Source organism: Melanerpes formicivorus, unplaced genomic scaffold (genome assembly GCF_026170545.1).
Source record: "Melanerpes formicivorus ecotype bairdi unplaced genomic scaffold, bMelFor1.0.p_v2 SCAF_121, whole genome shotgun sequence".
NCBI lineage: Eukaryota > Metazoa > Chordata > Aves > Piciformes > Picidae > Melanerpes > Melanerpes formicivorus.
The window spans coordinates 464,761-478,613 of record NW_027142473.1 but is presented as its reverse complement, the minus strand read 5'-3'; the positions used below and the strand labels follow the sequence as shown (position 1 = coordinate 478,613).

General features: G+C 56.6%; 1 protein-coding gene across 2 annotated transcripts in view; it reads left to right on the top strand.

Moving 5' to 3' along the window:
* The window catches only part of REEP1 (receptor accessory protein 1), a 90,098-nt gene that overhangs the window by 28,940 nt on the left and 47,305 nt on the right, over positions 1-13,853 (top strand). For both annotated transcript variants that reach the window (XM_068167607.1, XM_068167608.1), the window contains exons 2-4: positions 7,251-7,323; positions 10,959-11,035; positions 13,722-13,842. In XM_068167607.1, coding sequence (XP_068023708.1) covers positions 7,251-7,323; positions 10,959-11,035; positions 13,722-13,842 — 271 coding nt within the window. The remainder of the gene's footprint in view (positions 1-7,250; positions 7,324-10,958; positions 11,036-13,721; positions 13,843-13,853) is intronic.

Sequence of the window (13,853 nt, the reverse complement as noted above, 5' to 3'; positions counted from 1 at the left end):
GTGAAGCTCAGGTGCAGCTTTACACCTTGCTGCTGCCTGGGGCTGGCAGAGTGAGATGGGCACAGAGCACACTGAGCCAACCCTGCAAGGAGCTTTGTTCTGAGCTGCAAGAGGAGCCAGCAGGACCCTGCTCTGCCTCAGGCCAGGGCCCAGCACTGCCCCTGGGGGATGCTTTTGCACTGGGGCACCTTGGGTGTTCTCAGAGCCTGCTGGTGTGTCAGGGGGGAGTACCCACACCTCCTGGGGCCCAGGCTGGGCCTGGCATCAGCTGTCACCCTGAGGATGGACAGCAAAGCTCCAGTCTGCCCTGGAGCCCCTGTGCAGGGCTCATTCTGCTGGCAAATGACCACAGGGAACCTGCAGGAGCCATCTCCCAGGGAAGTACCAGCCTGGAGTCTGCTCTGCAGCTGATGCTGCCTTCAGCCCAGGCCCTTCTTGGCTGTCAGGCATTTGCCCTGTCCAGGGGCTGGCAGTGACCTGTTCCCTGCCCCTCTGCACTGCTGTTCTCACTTCCACAGCTATCAGATTGAAACTGGGAACCTTTGGTCCAGGAACTGTGCTGCTTTTCCAGTCTCTGGCACTAAGTGAACATTAATTACCACTGGTAATAAGGAATAGAAACCTAGTGGCACCCCTCTGGTGGGTTGCAGTGAGGAATGCTGACAGCTGAGGTGCTGCTCCATGCAGAGAGGCCCACATTAGCCAGGCAGTGTGTTGAGAAGTGGGAGAGTTTCAGTGGCTCCTGCAGGTGTCCATCCCTGGGGTGGAGCAGGAGTTTGCCATGCTGGAAGCATGAGTTAGTTATGGGCAGTGCAAGGGCTGCTCTGTTTGTGTGGCAGCAGGGGAGGGCTCTGAGTGTTTGGGCAGCACAAACAGCTGGCAGCCTGGGCACTGGCAGAGCAAAGCTTGGGAGGCTTGGATGCAGATGGCACCCTGCTGGGGTGTTTGTGGCAGCAGGTCACCATCCAGCAGTGCCTGTGTGGTCAGAGGCACAGGCAGTGGATGTGCAGGGCTGCTGCAGCTACCCTCAGTCCTGGCCAGCAGTCCTCAGAGGCACTGAGAGTCCTCCCAGTTTCTTTTCTTTCCCAGGGGCTGCTGGGTGAGAGTCAGGGGCAGAGGGGCAAGGCTGTAAGGCCAGGCTCCTCATGAGGAAAATGGCATCACCAGGTCATCAGAGCTCAAGGTCTCATGGTCCCACAGCAGCTCTGATACTCATGCCCAGTTTATAACCCAGTGCTGTCACAGCTGGGTGAGCTTCTGCTCTGTGATGCTCAGACCCACTGCACCAGCAGATCCAGAGGAAGAATAGAAGCAGCTGTGGCTGCCCCCTCCCTGGAAGTGGTCAAGGCCAGCTTTGATGAGGCCTTGAGCAACCTGATGAGTGGGAGGTGATGAGCAGGGGCCTGGAACTGGATGATCTTTAAGATCCCTTCCAGCCCAGCCCATTCTGTGATATACCAGGCAGGGCTGGCTGTGGCCCTTGCTGGTAAGCAGAGGCAGGAGGAGGTTTGGTGATGCTTCAGCTGCAGTGTGACAGGGATTGCTGAAGAGGAGCCAACAGCTCAGCTGGTTTAGTGTTGCCAAGATAAGCAGGAAGCCCCCCAGCATGGGAAGCTTTATCCTTTCCTGTCTCATTTAGTGGTAAGCTTGAATGATGCAGACTGCAAGCAAACCTCAGGCCCTGTGTGCTGCAGAGTTCCTCAGCTCCCCAGGTAGCTGCTGGTGACAGTGGGGCATCCTCTCCTCCTGTCTTTGTTCTCTTGCCTGAGCTGCACATCCCCTTACCTGCAGCAGGCTGTGGTGCAGACAGCCTTGGTTATTTGTCCCTGCTGCCAGGGAATCACCACAGCATTCACAGCTGCCCAGCTGGATGTTCCCCACTGCCCTTCAGCACACTTCTGCCTCCCTTCTCCTGTCCCCTCCTGCCTCCCCTGTGTCCCTTCTGACAGAGTGACCAGAAGCACACAGACTGGTCCAGACTGGGCATTGCTGCTGTGCCTGACAGGACTGAAAGGTCTTCAGCATAAATCCTTGTGCTATTCCTTAGGCAGAGTCATCTTTCACTGAGCTTTTTGCCTCCTGTTGCACAGTTAGTTGACTCTTCAGTGGCTGCTTTGCAGCTGCTGCTTTGTTCTTCTCCAGCCCCCTGTCAGTGATGCAGCCCTGCAGCCCTGAGCAGTGCAGGAGCTGTCAGCTGTGCTTAGTGCTGCAAGTGAGCCTTTCCTCTTCGCCGATGGACGTCCCTGCCTCTCCCCACAGCCTGAGGCTGTGTGCTTGCTTCAGCTCAGGCTGCAGGAACACCTCTCTAGCTTGGAATGTCACCACCACTGCATCAACCTCTGGGAGTCCCTGCTTTGCTGATCAGGATCTCTGCTCCAGCACAGAGGGCAGAAGAGCCAGGGTTTTCCAGGGCACACAGCACACCCAGAGCAGCTCTGAGAGGTGGAAGTGGGTGGGGAGTGGGTTGGCTGTAGCCTGGTTTCCTAAGGAAATGAGGCTTGAGCAGTCTGGTTTTCCCCTGCTGCTAACTGTTGGGTCTGCAAAGTGACTGTGGCCAAAAGAGATGTGTCAGAGAGGTCTCAAATATGGAGTGCCTTTGTTATCCATAAGAGTTAGCTGCTGGACAGGAGATGGTCTGGCAGCAGTGCCTGCTGGAGGGGGAAGCTGAGTGTTAACCCCCTTTGGCCAGCAGGCAGGGCTCAGGGCATGCAGCACGTGTGGCTCCCAGGGCAGCTGGCAGTGCTGGGAGGGAGCTGAGGGCCTGTGTGTGAGTGGGGGATTTGTCAGGGATGCTGAAGGCTCTGTGGTGTGGTTCAGAGAGCAAGAGGGAGAACTGGAGCGTTGCAGAGGAAGATTAGGGAGATCACAGGGTAAAAGGGCTGGCAGGCAGGGACCTCCAGGGGCCATCAGCCCAACCCCACTGTGAGAGCAGGGCACTCAGCAACACATCCAGCAGAGGGGTGGGAAGAGCCCTGGCAGAGGGGTGGGAAGTGGCTGAGCAGAGGGGTGGGAAGTAGCTGAGCAGAGGGGTGGGAAGAGGCTGAACAGAGGGGTGGGAAGAGGCTGAGCAGAGGGGTGGGAAGTGGCTGAGCAGAGGGGTGGGAAGAGGCTGAGCAGAGGGGTGGGAAGAGCTGAGCAGAGGGGTGGGAAGAGGCTGAGCAGAGGGGTGGGAAGAGGCTGAGCAGAGGGGTGGGAAGTGGCTGAGCAGAGGGGTGGGAAGAGGCTGAGCAGAGGGGTGGGAAGAGCTGAGCAGAGGGGTGGGAAGTGGCTGAGCAGAGGGGTGGGAAAAGGCTGAGCAGAGGGGTGGGAAGAGCTGAGCAGAGGGGTGGGAAAAGGCTGAGCAGAGGGGTGGGAAGGGCTGAGCAGAGGGGTGGGAAGAGGCTGAGCAGAGGCAGGCAGGAATCAAGGATAACTTTAACCACACAGAAGCCTGGGTGAGGAGGAGGAGGAGGAGGGAAGCAGTGTCTTCACCAGGGGATGGGAGCTGATGGAGGAGCCAGAGGCCAGCCAGGGCTGTTGGAATTACCTCAGCTGTGTTCAGGCCCCATCCAAAGGCCAGTGGAGGCTGGGGTCAGCCCCTGTGCTTACTGTCTCCAGTGGCCTGCACATGCCTCAGAGCAGTGCCTGAATGGCTTTTGTCTTTCATCTGTAGGCTGTAGTGCAGGCAGAGGGTGAGCTGCAGCAGTGCCGAGGCTGCAATCCAGCATTCCTCAGCAGAGTTTGGGGTTGGGCAAGCCACAGCACTCCCAGAGCTCCATATATGCACAGAGACAACGTGAGGCAGACCCAGGGAGCTCTGCATCTCCAATTTAGGAGAGCACTGTGCCCTGCTGACTGTCTGCTGCTCTGCATATGCAGAGCCCTTGCAGTTTCCTTCCCTCAGCAGATTTGGTCATGTGCTCATTGTCTGCAAGCAGGTCTTTTGGTGTGCTCCTGGAAAGTGCTGCTTCAGGGTTCAGGCTCTTTCTGTGGGCAGCACAACCTGAGGAAGTGGCTCTCAGTCACTGCCTGCTGAGCTGCAGGAAATAAAGGTGTGGGGCAGCGAGCAGCAGGGGCTGGGGAGGGAGGACAGGAGGACAGAAAGGCAGCACCTAGAACCACGGCCAAAACTGTCACCTGTGTGCTTGGCTGCTGGGCTCTCACTGTTGTGGAGCTCTCTTCCTTCTGTGAGCTCAAGCTTCTTTGTACTAGGTCCTGCTAAACTCAAAGAGAGTATTTGTCATCATCTTAGGTGAGCCCAGGACCAAGCTGTTGTCTGCATGCTCTTCCCTGCCTGCACTGATGTGCCTGCTCCACAGGGCCACAGCGTGGGAGGGCTTGGAAGGGACCTGCAGAGCTCACCCAGCCCAACCCCTGCCAGAGCAGGGCACCCAGGGCAGGGCACACAGAGCACATCCAGGTGGGGCTGGAAAGGCTCCAGAGCAGGAGACTCCACAACCTCTCTGGGCAGCCTGCTCCAGGCTCCAGCACCCTCCCAGGGACAAAGGTTTCCCTCCTGTTCCCCTGGCACCTCCTCTGCTCCAGCTTGCCCCCAGTGCCCCTTGTGCTGTCCTTGGCCATCCCTGAGCAGAGCCTGGCTCCAGCCCTGCACATCTTTATCCCAGCACTGAGGGCAGCCCTCAGGCTGCTCTGCTCCCAGCTCCAAGCCCCAGCTGCCTCAGCCTGTGCTCAGAGGGAGCTGTTCCACTGCCTGCAGCAGCTCTGTGCCTCTGGGATGGACTCTCTCAAGCAGTTCCCTGAGGTCCTTCCTGACCTGAGGGGCCCAGAACTGGACACAAGATTCCAGCTGTGGCCTCAGCAGGGCAGAGCAGAGGGGCAGGAGAACCTCTCTGGACCTACTGACCACAGCCCTTCTAATGCACCCCAGGATGGCCTTGGCCTTCCTGGCCACAAGGGCTCATTGCTATTGTTAAGATACTTCAAGGGATAAAAATGTGTTTCCCAGGCTCCTTCTGATGATTTGTACCCAGTCCTTGCATCCTCACAGCCCCTGCAGGAGGAACAGGTTCAGGGCTGAGAGTTCCCAGCAAAGCTTGTTGAAGGCAGTGTGAAGCCACTGTAAACTATTGATTCTCCTGGCTCAGTAGCTGCTCTCCTGAGGTCTGCCTGGTGCTGCAGGTTTTGCTCAGCTCTGCTACAGTGAGCATGATGAACAGCAGGCAAACTGTCTTGGGTCACTGCTTTGGAACCCAAGCTGTGTGCTGGCTTGCCCCATTCTTTCTCAAATGCCTTGTTCAGCCCCAGCAGCAGCTCGGGGCAGCACCTCCCAGAGAGTTAATTGTGGATGTCTTATGCAGGTAATGCACACAATCACTGCTGACAGGATGGAAAACACCACTGCAGGTCCTTGTGGCTTCACAATGAGGGACTGAAACACTGAGCACTCCCCTGGCCAAGAGCAGCAGAAAGAGCTGTGTGAATTGCAGGCAGAAGCTGCAGTGGCAGGGGGGTGCTTGCAAGCCACTCCAAGGTCTTCTGCAAGCTCTTGCATTCAGCTTTGCAGCACTATCCTGCTGCACTGACAGCTGGGCAGGGCAGAGTGGGGCTGGCAAGCCTGAGCTTATGCCCAAGCTAACCAAAGTGACCAGATGTTGGTCAGTTAGAGGGCAGAAGGGCTCTGCAGAGGGACCTCGACCGACTGGACAGATGGGCAGAGGCCAACAGGATGGCATTCAACAAGTCCAAGTGCCAGGGGCTGCACTTTGGCCACAGCAACCCCAGGCAGAGCTACAGGCTGGGGTCAGAGTGGCTGAGAGCTGCCAAACAGAGAGGGACCTGGGGGTGCTGATCGACAGCCACCTGAACATGAGCCAGCAGTGTGCCCAGGGGGCCAAGAAGGCCACTGGCATCCTGGCCTGCATCAGGAACCACTGTTGTGTGTGGCCAGCTGGAGCAGGGAGGTCATTGTGCCCTGTACTCTGCATTGGTTAGGCCACACCTTGAGTCCTGTGTCCAGTTCTGGGCCCCTCAGTTTAAGAAGGACATTGAGAGACTTGAAGGTGTCCAGAGAAGGGCAAGGAGGCTGGGGAGGGGTCTGGAGCACAGCCCTGTGAGGAGAGGCTGAGGGAGCTGGGGTTGCTTAGCCTGGAGAAGAGGAGGCTCAGGGGAGACCTCATTGCCCTCTCCAACTCCCTGAAGGGAGGTTGTAGCCAGGTGGGGGTTGGTCTCTTCTCCCAGGCAGCCAGCAGCAGAACAAGAGGACACAGTCTCAAGCTGTGCCAGGGGAGGTTTAGGCTGGAGGTGAGGAGAAAGTTCTTCACCAAGCGAGTCATTGGTCATTGGGATGTGCTGCCCAGGGAGGTGGTGGAGTCCCCATGCCTGGAGGTGTTCAAGAGGGGATTGGATGTGGCACTTGGTGCCATGGTCTAGTCATGAGGTCTGTGGTGACAGCTTGGACTTGATGATCTTTGAGGTCTCTTCCAACCTTGGTGATACTGTGAGACTGTGACCAAGCAGCTAGGCAGTGATGCAGAGAGGAGCCAGTGGCAGACACTCTCAGTGGTTTCTTCTCACTGCTGCTATTTTTAACTGATGGATTTCTTCCTTACATGAAATCTTGAAGCTGGCAGTGTCCCTTCCAGGCTTGAAGAGGACAGGAACCTGCCAGGAAGAGTGGCAGGCCTGCATTTTTAGGCCTGATCCTGTTGCTGTGTCTTGGTGGGGAATTCCCTTCTCTGCTGAGCCCAAATGGACTTTCCTGGCATGCAGGACCCTTCCCTTGGGCCGATGGAATGCAGGATGAGGCCCCAGCATTCAAACCCTTGAGCCTGTAGGGCCTGGATGCTGCTTGTCTGCCAGCTTTCCAGGGTCCTGAATAGAGGGGAAGGGATTGCAGACCAATGATGCTGCTTTTGTCCTGCCTCTGAAGGCAGTGCTGCCATGTGCTGCTGTCACACCAGGCTCTTTTGAAGCCAGGGCTTCAAGTGCCTTTTAAAACCGTGCTGGCCTTTGGAGGTTTGGTTTGGTTTGGTTTGTTCCTTTTGCTTGTAAGCCCCAAGGCTCAGCTGTGGAACCCTTTGCAAGAGGCAAGCCAGCCCCACCCCTGCTTTTTGTTCCTGTCTCTGGCAATAGTCTCTCTGAATTCAGTGATGCAGGATCTCTCCTGGCTCCTGGGCTGTACTTTGCACTCAAGCTGAAATCAAATCCTAGCACCTTTAGCTAGTGCAAGAAACTCATTGAACAGACAGGGGGAAAATACCTTTCCCTCTGACAGGAAATCAATTAATCCCTTTGTTGTTTCTCTTTTGCAGGCTTATATTTGGCACTCTTTACCCTGCCTATTACTCTTACAAAGCCGTGAAATCAAAGGACATCAAAGAATATGTGAGTACTGAGCTCTGCAGCCCTGCTGCTGGGCTGGCTTTCAGAGCCTCTGCCCCACCACATTGGGAAGGAGTTGCCTGGGCTCTGGGAAAGCTCCTAGACCCCCTCAGTTCAAGGGGAAGGCTGGCCTGAAGGGGGGCTGCATTGCATCCAGCTCTGGGCTCCCCAGCTCAGGAGGGACAGGGATCTGCTAGAGAGGGTCCAAGGGAGGGCTGCAAGGATGCTGAAGGGACTGCAGCACTGCCTGGGGAGGAGAGGCTGAGAGCCCTGGGGCTGTTCAGTGTGGAGAGGAGAAGGCTGAGAGGGATCTGATCAGTGTCTATCAATAGCTGAGGGCTGGGGGTCAGGAGGGAGGGGACAGGGACAGGCTCTGCTCAGCTGCACCCTGGGATAGGCCAAGAGGCAATGGATGGAAAGTGCAGCACAGGAGGTTGCCACCTGGGAACCCCAGCTGGATGTGTTCCTGGATGTGCCCCTGCTCGGGCAGGGGGTTGGACTGGGAGAGCTGTGGAGGTCCCTTCCAACCCCTGCCATCCTGTGACTGCCTGATTGCTAGGCACCAGCCTCAAATAAGGAGACCTGAGTTTGTGCTTCTGGCTGCTGTGCAGAGCTGCTGTGCTGTCTGACAGGGGCCTGCTGTGTCTCTGGTGCTGTGAGCTGTGTGGCTGCCTGGGAAGGTGTTTGGCACCCAGGGCTTTGCCTCTTTCCCTTTGTTTCCAAAGAGCAGCACAAACCAAAGCCTTTTCAGAAAGCCTTGAAGCTTGGGCTGCTCATTCAAAACAAGGATCAGAGGAGGCAACTGGAAGCACAGAGGACTGAATCCTCAGATAGGAACATCCTTCCTTGCAGAGTGACCTACTTACAGGCAGGGCTGGCAGCTGGGTGTGCTGAGGGCTCTGCCCTGGGCTCAGGTTTCTAGAAGCATATGGGGCCACAGGGCAAGTGACATGTGGGAGAATCAACATCACTTGGATGCTGTTGGGGTCCTGTAGGATTTATACTGCCCTCACAACCTTCAGTGAACCTGATACAGCCTCCAGATCTTGACTCCTCAATGCTCCTGAGGTCCCAGGGATAACAAACCCAAGTTCTCCTCTGTGGCTGCCTGTCCCATCAAGGCTTCAGTGAAAGCTCAAACTGTGGCAGCTGAGATATTTCCTCCCTCAGGTGCTGATTCCTGATGCTTTGAGAATCCTAAGTGTCACAGAGCACAGCAGATAGTGCAGCAGAGTGTCCCTGCAGCCCTGGCACAGCTTTGTGCAGCCTTTGCTGGGAAGGCAGCAGAAAGTGGGGGGGTCCCCAGGCAGTGTCTGCCCCTGAGGCTTAACACACCCACAGTCCTTGTCTGGAGGATATTCAGCTCCTGTTGGAAATCCAGCCCCAGAAGAGGAACTGGCATCAGCCTCCAGGGTGGGAGCAGCTGATCTGAGCCATGGCTTTCAGCTGAGCACAGCAGCTGTGGCAGTCCTGCTGCTGGGGTCTGGCTGTTCAGATACAAACTGACACAGGACAAACCCTTCCTGCACTGATAACACCACAGGATCCTAGAATGGCTTGGCTTGGAAGGGGCCTTAGAGATCATCCAGTTCCAACCCCTGCCATGGGCAGGGACACCTCCCACCAGCACAGGCTGCTCAGGGCCTCATCCAGCCTGGCCTTCAACACCTCCAGGGAGGAGGCAGCCACAGCCTCCCTGGGCAACCTGGTTCTATTTTGCTGGGTGTTTGAGGCTGTTCCAAGCCCATCTGCACCAGGCCTTGGTGCTGACAGAACTGTGGTGGCAGAGAGGGTTTGAGGGAGCTGAGTCACATAAAAACCTGGCAGCAGTCACCCAGGCTCCTGCTGCTGCAGTGTGATCAGTGTAAGTAATTCTCTTTGTGTTTGTGTTGACAAAGATGCATCCCAGGGGAGCAGTTCCCTGGCTGGGTGCCAGGTGCTTAGTGAGTAATTTCAGTACCTGCAGGGAGTCAAAGAGCCTCTGCAGGTACTGTCCCCACTGCCCTCAGCAGCAGATGGAGCCAGCCAGGGAGAGCCCAGTTTCTTGCCCCCCCCATCCTCCCTTCTGCAGAGCAGCACCTGATGCCAGTGTCCCTCTTGTGTCCTCCTTCTCTCCAGCCTTCCCTTGCTCTGTTGCAGTCATCCCAGCCTCACACACCAGGGGCCAGGTCTTTAGCTCATAGATTTTCATGGAGTTGACCTCCCTAAGTTTTCCAGCAAAGCTGCTCAGGGACCTGCATTTTCAGACAGAGCTAATTAGACCAAAGTGCTGAGGCCAGTGAACAACTTCTGCCTCACCACCACTTTTCCCTTGGAGAGAGAATTTCTTGCATCTGTTTGAGCTGAGTTTTGCAATGGGAAAAAAATCTTGAGGGGGAGTGAAAAGTTTTTGTCTCCTCTCCAGGACTTTGAAGTTCCTTCTTACATCATCTCTGTGGTGACAGTGCCACAGAGGAGGAGCACTACCTCACCTGGGCCAAATCACTGCCAGTGCTGGGAGCAGGGGACAGAGGTTGCTGTTTTCCAGCCCAGGAGGAACCAGCACTGGTTGACATCAGAGCAGTGTAGCTGTGCCCCTGAATGCCATTGAGTACTCAGTGGCCATGAGCCCCAGGCTCCTAAATTACTACAACTTCCCTGACCAAGCCAAGGGCTCTCTTCCTGTGTCTGCTACTATCCCTGCCGTGGGGACTGTCCATAACCCCCCCAAGCAGTCTGCCCCAGGGAGGAGGGCACTGTAGCTGGCCACAGTGACACAGAATCACAGAACACATCCAGCTGGAAGAGACCTCCAAGCTCATCCAGCCCAAGGCTCCCCCCAGCACTGCAGGCTCAGCACCAAGCCATGGCCCTAAGCACCACAGGCTGCTGGCACACCCCCAGGGATGGGCACTGCAGCACTGCCCTGGGCAGCCTCTGCCAATCTCTGAGATCCCTTCCAGGGCAGAAAGATTTCCTGAGCTCCAGCCTCAGCCTCCCCTGGGGCAGCTTGGAGCCATTGCCTCTGCTCCTGTCCCTTGCACCAAGGCACAGAGGCTGTGCCCCCTCCTCACTCCAGGCCCTTCTCCAGCCTCACTGCCCTGCTCTGGACAGGCTCCAGCCCCTCAGTGTCCTTCCTGCAGGGAGGGCCCAGAGCTGAGCACAGCACTCCAGGTGTGGCCTGCCCAGTGCTGAGCACAGGGGGGTGGTCACCTCCTGTCCCTGCTGCCCACCCTGCTTCTGCCCCAAGCCAGGAGGCCATTGGCTCTCTTGGCCCCCTGGGCACTGCTGGCTCCTGCTCAGTGACTGCCAACCAACACCCCCAGGTCCCTCTCTGAGTTGCAGCTTTCCAACCTTTCTGTGCACTTGTGCCTGTGTGAGGCAGTTGGAGGCCCTTGAGCAGGGCAGGTTTAGACTGGACAGTAGGTTTTCCCAGCAAGAGTGGTCAGGCACTGGCACAGCCTGCCCAGGGAGGTGGTGGAGTCACCACCCTGGAGGTGTTTAAAGGTCACTTAGATGTGGTGCTTAGGGATGTGGCATGGGGGTGAACCTTGCAGAGCAGAGCTCTGGGCTGGACTTGGTGATCCTGAGGGTCTGTTCCAACCTGAGTGTTTGTGTGGTTCTGTGAAAGATGACCCAGGCCCTGTTTGTGTCTCCAGGTCAAGTGGATGATGTACTGGATCATCTTCGCTCTTTTCACCACAGCAGAGACCTTCACCGATATATTTCTTTGCTGGTGAGCACCGGGGGAGGGAGGGGAAAGGAACTGCAAATGTTGGCAAGGAGAAGAAGGAGACACAGAGGTGCACTGCCTCCTGAATGTGGGGCTAGGGGCTTCAGCTGTGTGAAGTTCTGCCTGGAGCAGCCTTGCTTGCTTCCCCAGGGCTGTCACAGGAAAGCAAGGAAGGGGCTGCTGAATGCTCTCCTTAGAGAGAAGTCATCGCAGGAGTCTGTGCCCTGCCTGGTTGCCAAGCTGGATGCTGGCAGAGGTTGTGCAGATAGCAGCAGCTCTGGCTGCTGAGCTTGGCTGGCTGTTCTGCCAGGCCCTTGCCTGGTTGCTCTGGGTTTGTGGTGTGATGGAGCACACTGGCAGTCCACACTGATGTGATCTCTGTGCTGCCAGTGGAAGGATTCCTGCACTGCTTAGGCCACACCTGGAGTCCTGTGCCCAGTTCTGGGCTCCTCAGTTTAGGAAAGATATTGAGATGCTGGAAGGTGTCCAGAGAAGGGCAACAAGGCTGGGGAGGGGTCTGGAGCACAGCCCTGTGAGGAGAGGCTGAGGGAGCTGGGGTTGCTTAGCCTGCAGAAGAGGAGGCTCAGGGGAGACCTTGCTCTCTGCAACTACCTGAAGGGAGGTTGTAGCCAGGTGGGGGTTGGGCTCTTCTCCCACGCAAGCAGCACCAGAACAAGAGGACACAGTCTCAAGCTGTGCCAGGGGAGGTTTAGGCTGGAGGTAAGAAGAAAGTTCTTCCCAGAGAGATTGGCCATTGGGATGTGCTGCCCAGGGAGGTGGTGGAGTCATCATCCCTGGAGGTGTTCAAGAAGGGCCTGGATGAGGCACTTGGTGCCATGGTTGAGTTGAACAGATGGTGTTGGGTGATAGAGTAGAACAGAATAAACCAGGTTGGAAGAGACCTTCAAGATCATCAAATCCAACCCATCAACCAATCCAACACCACCTAATCAACTCACCCATGGCACCAAGCACCCTGTCAAGTCTCCTCCTGAACACCTCCAGTGATGGTGACTCCAACACCTCCCTGGGCAGCACATTCCCATGGGCAATCACTCTCTCTGGGTAGAATTTCTTCCTAACATCCAACTTAAACCTCCCCTGGCACAGCTTGAGACTGTGTCCTCTTGTTCTGGTGCTGGCTGCCTGGGAGAAGAGACCAACCCCCACCTGGCTACAACCTCCCTTCAGGGAGTTGTAGAGAGCAATGAGGTCTCCCCTGAGCCTCCTCTTCTCCAGGCTAAGCAACCCCAGCTCCCTCAGCCTCTCCTCCCAGGGCTGTGCTCCAGACCCCTCCCCAGCTTTGTTGCCCTTCTCTGGACACCTTCCAGCAACTCAACCTCCTTCCTAACCTGGGGAGCCCAGAACTGGACACAGGACTCGAGGTGTGGCCTAACCAGTGCAGTGTGCAGGGGCAGAATGACCTCCCTGCTCCTGCTGGCCACACTGCTCCTGATGCAGGCCAGGATGCCATTGGCCCTCTTGGCTGCCTGGGCACACTGCTGGCTCATGTTCAGCCTGCCATCGACCAGTAAGGTTGGACTTGGTGATCTCAGAGGTCCTTTCCAAGCTGGTTAATGCTGTGCTGCTGTGTTTCTGTCAGGACCAGGCATGTAACTGCCCAGCCATCAGATTGTTCCTTGAGCTTGGCTGCTTGGGGGTGTGGGGGCTGTGTGTTACTTGGTTGTCCTTTGTTAGCAAGGCTTTTCCAGTGGCAGCCAGTGAAACCAGCTGACTCCAGGTGAAAATGTGAGGGTGGCTTGTCCCTCTCTGGTGCTGCATGGCTCTGATGAGTCCTCCCTGCTAAGGGAATGGGGGTGCTTGGCAGCTTGTCAGGGCTGCTGGAAGGGAGATAAAGGATGCCCTTGTGTCTGTCTAATTCACATGCAGATCTACCTCCACTCTGTTCATCTGGAGCTCTCTTTCCTAGAAGGATGCATTGTGTGGGTGTCTGTAGAGAGCTTGTGCAGCCTGAGCACTCAAGTGTGCTGTAGGGATCCTCAGTGAGCAGGAGACCAGCCTGGCAGAGAAGCATGGCAGAGGTCAACAGGGCCAGGCCTGGCAGCCCTGTGGCCCAGCTGGCTCAGTGCCAGCGCTGTGGGAGCATGGCAGGAGCTTGTCTGGCTGCAGCAGGGCTGGTGCCCAGCCATCACAGGGGCTCTGTGCTGCTCTCCCTTGTCCCTGCCTGCAAAGGGCAGTGCTGGTTCCTGGTGCTGCTGCTGTGTTCCCCAGGCCTGCTGCCTGAGCTCTGGGCTTTGTTCTCCAGCAGAGACTGGATGCTCTGTACGTGGCAGTGCCACCTGAAAGCCAGAGCATGGATCTGCACCTTTGTGTTGGCTGTTATGGTGTCACCTCAGAGGCAGAGAGGTGAGATGCTGATGTGCTGGTTTCCTCCTTGCTCCCTCACAATGACTCGGGTTGCTGTGGAGGCAGCATCTCTGCTTTTTGCACACAGAAAACTCTCCCAGACCATTAAGCAATGGCCTCAGCACCTGAGTAAAGACTTAGCCACCTGTCTGGTTGAGGTGTGTGCAAGGGTGAGTTCATGTGTTCAGCTCTCTGCAGTCTTTGGCCAGCAAGGGCAGTCCAAAGCTAGGCTGGCCAGGCCCTTCCTGTGCTGAGCATCTCTGGTTCCTGGAGGGCAGTGGTCACCTTTGGGAGTGGACACTAACAGCTCTTTCTCTTCCAGGTTTCCATTCTACTATGAACTCAAAATAGCTTTTGTAGCATGGTTGCTGTCTCCATACACAAAAGGCTCCAGCCTCCTGTACAGAAAATTTGTTCATCCAACACTGTCTTCAAAAGAGAAGGTAATCAGAGG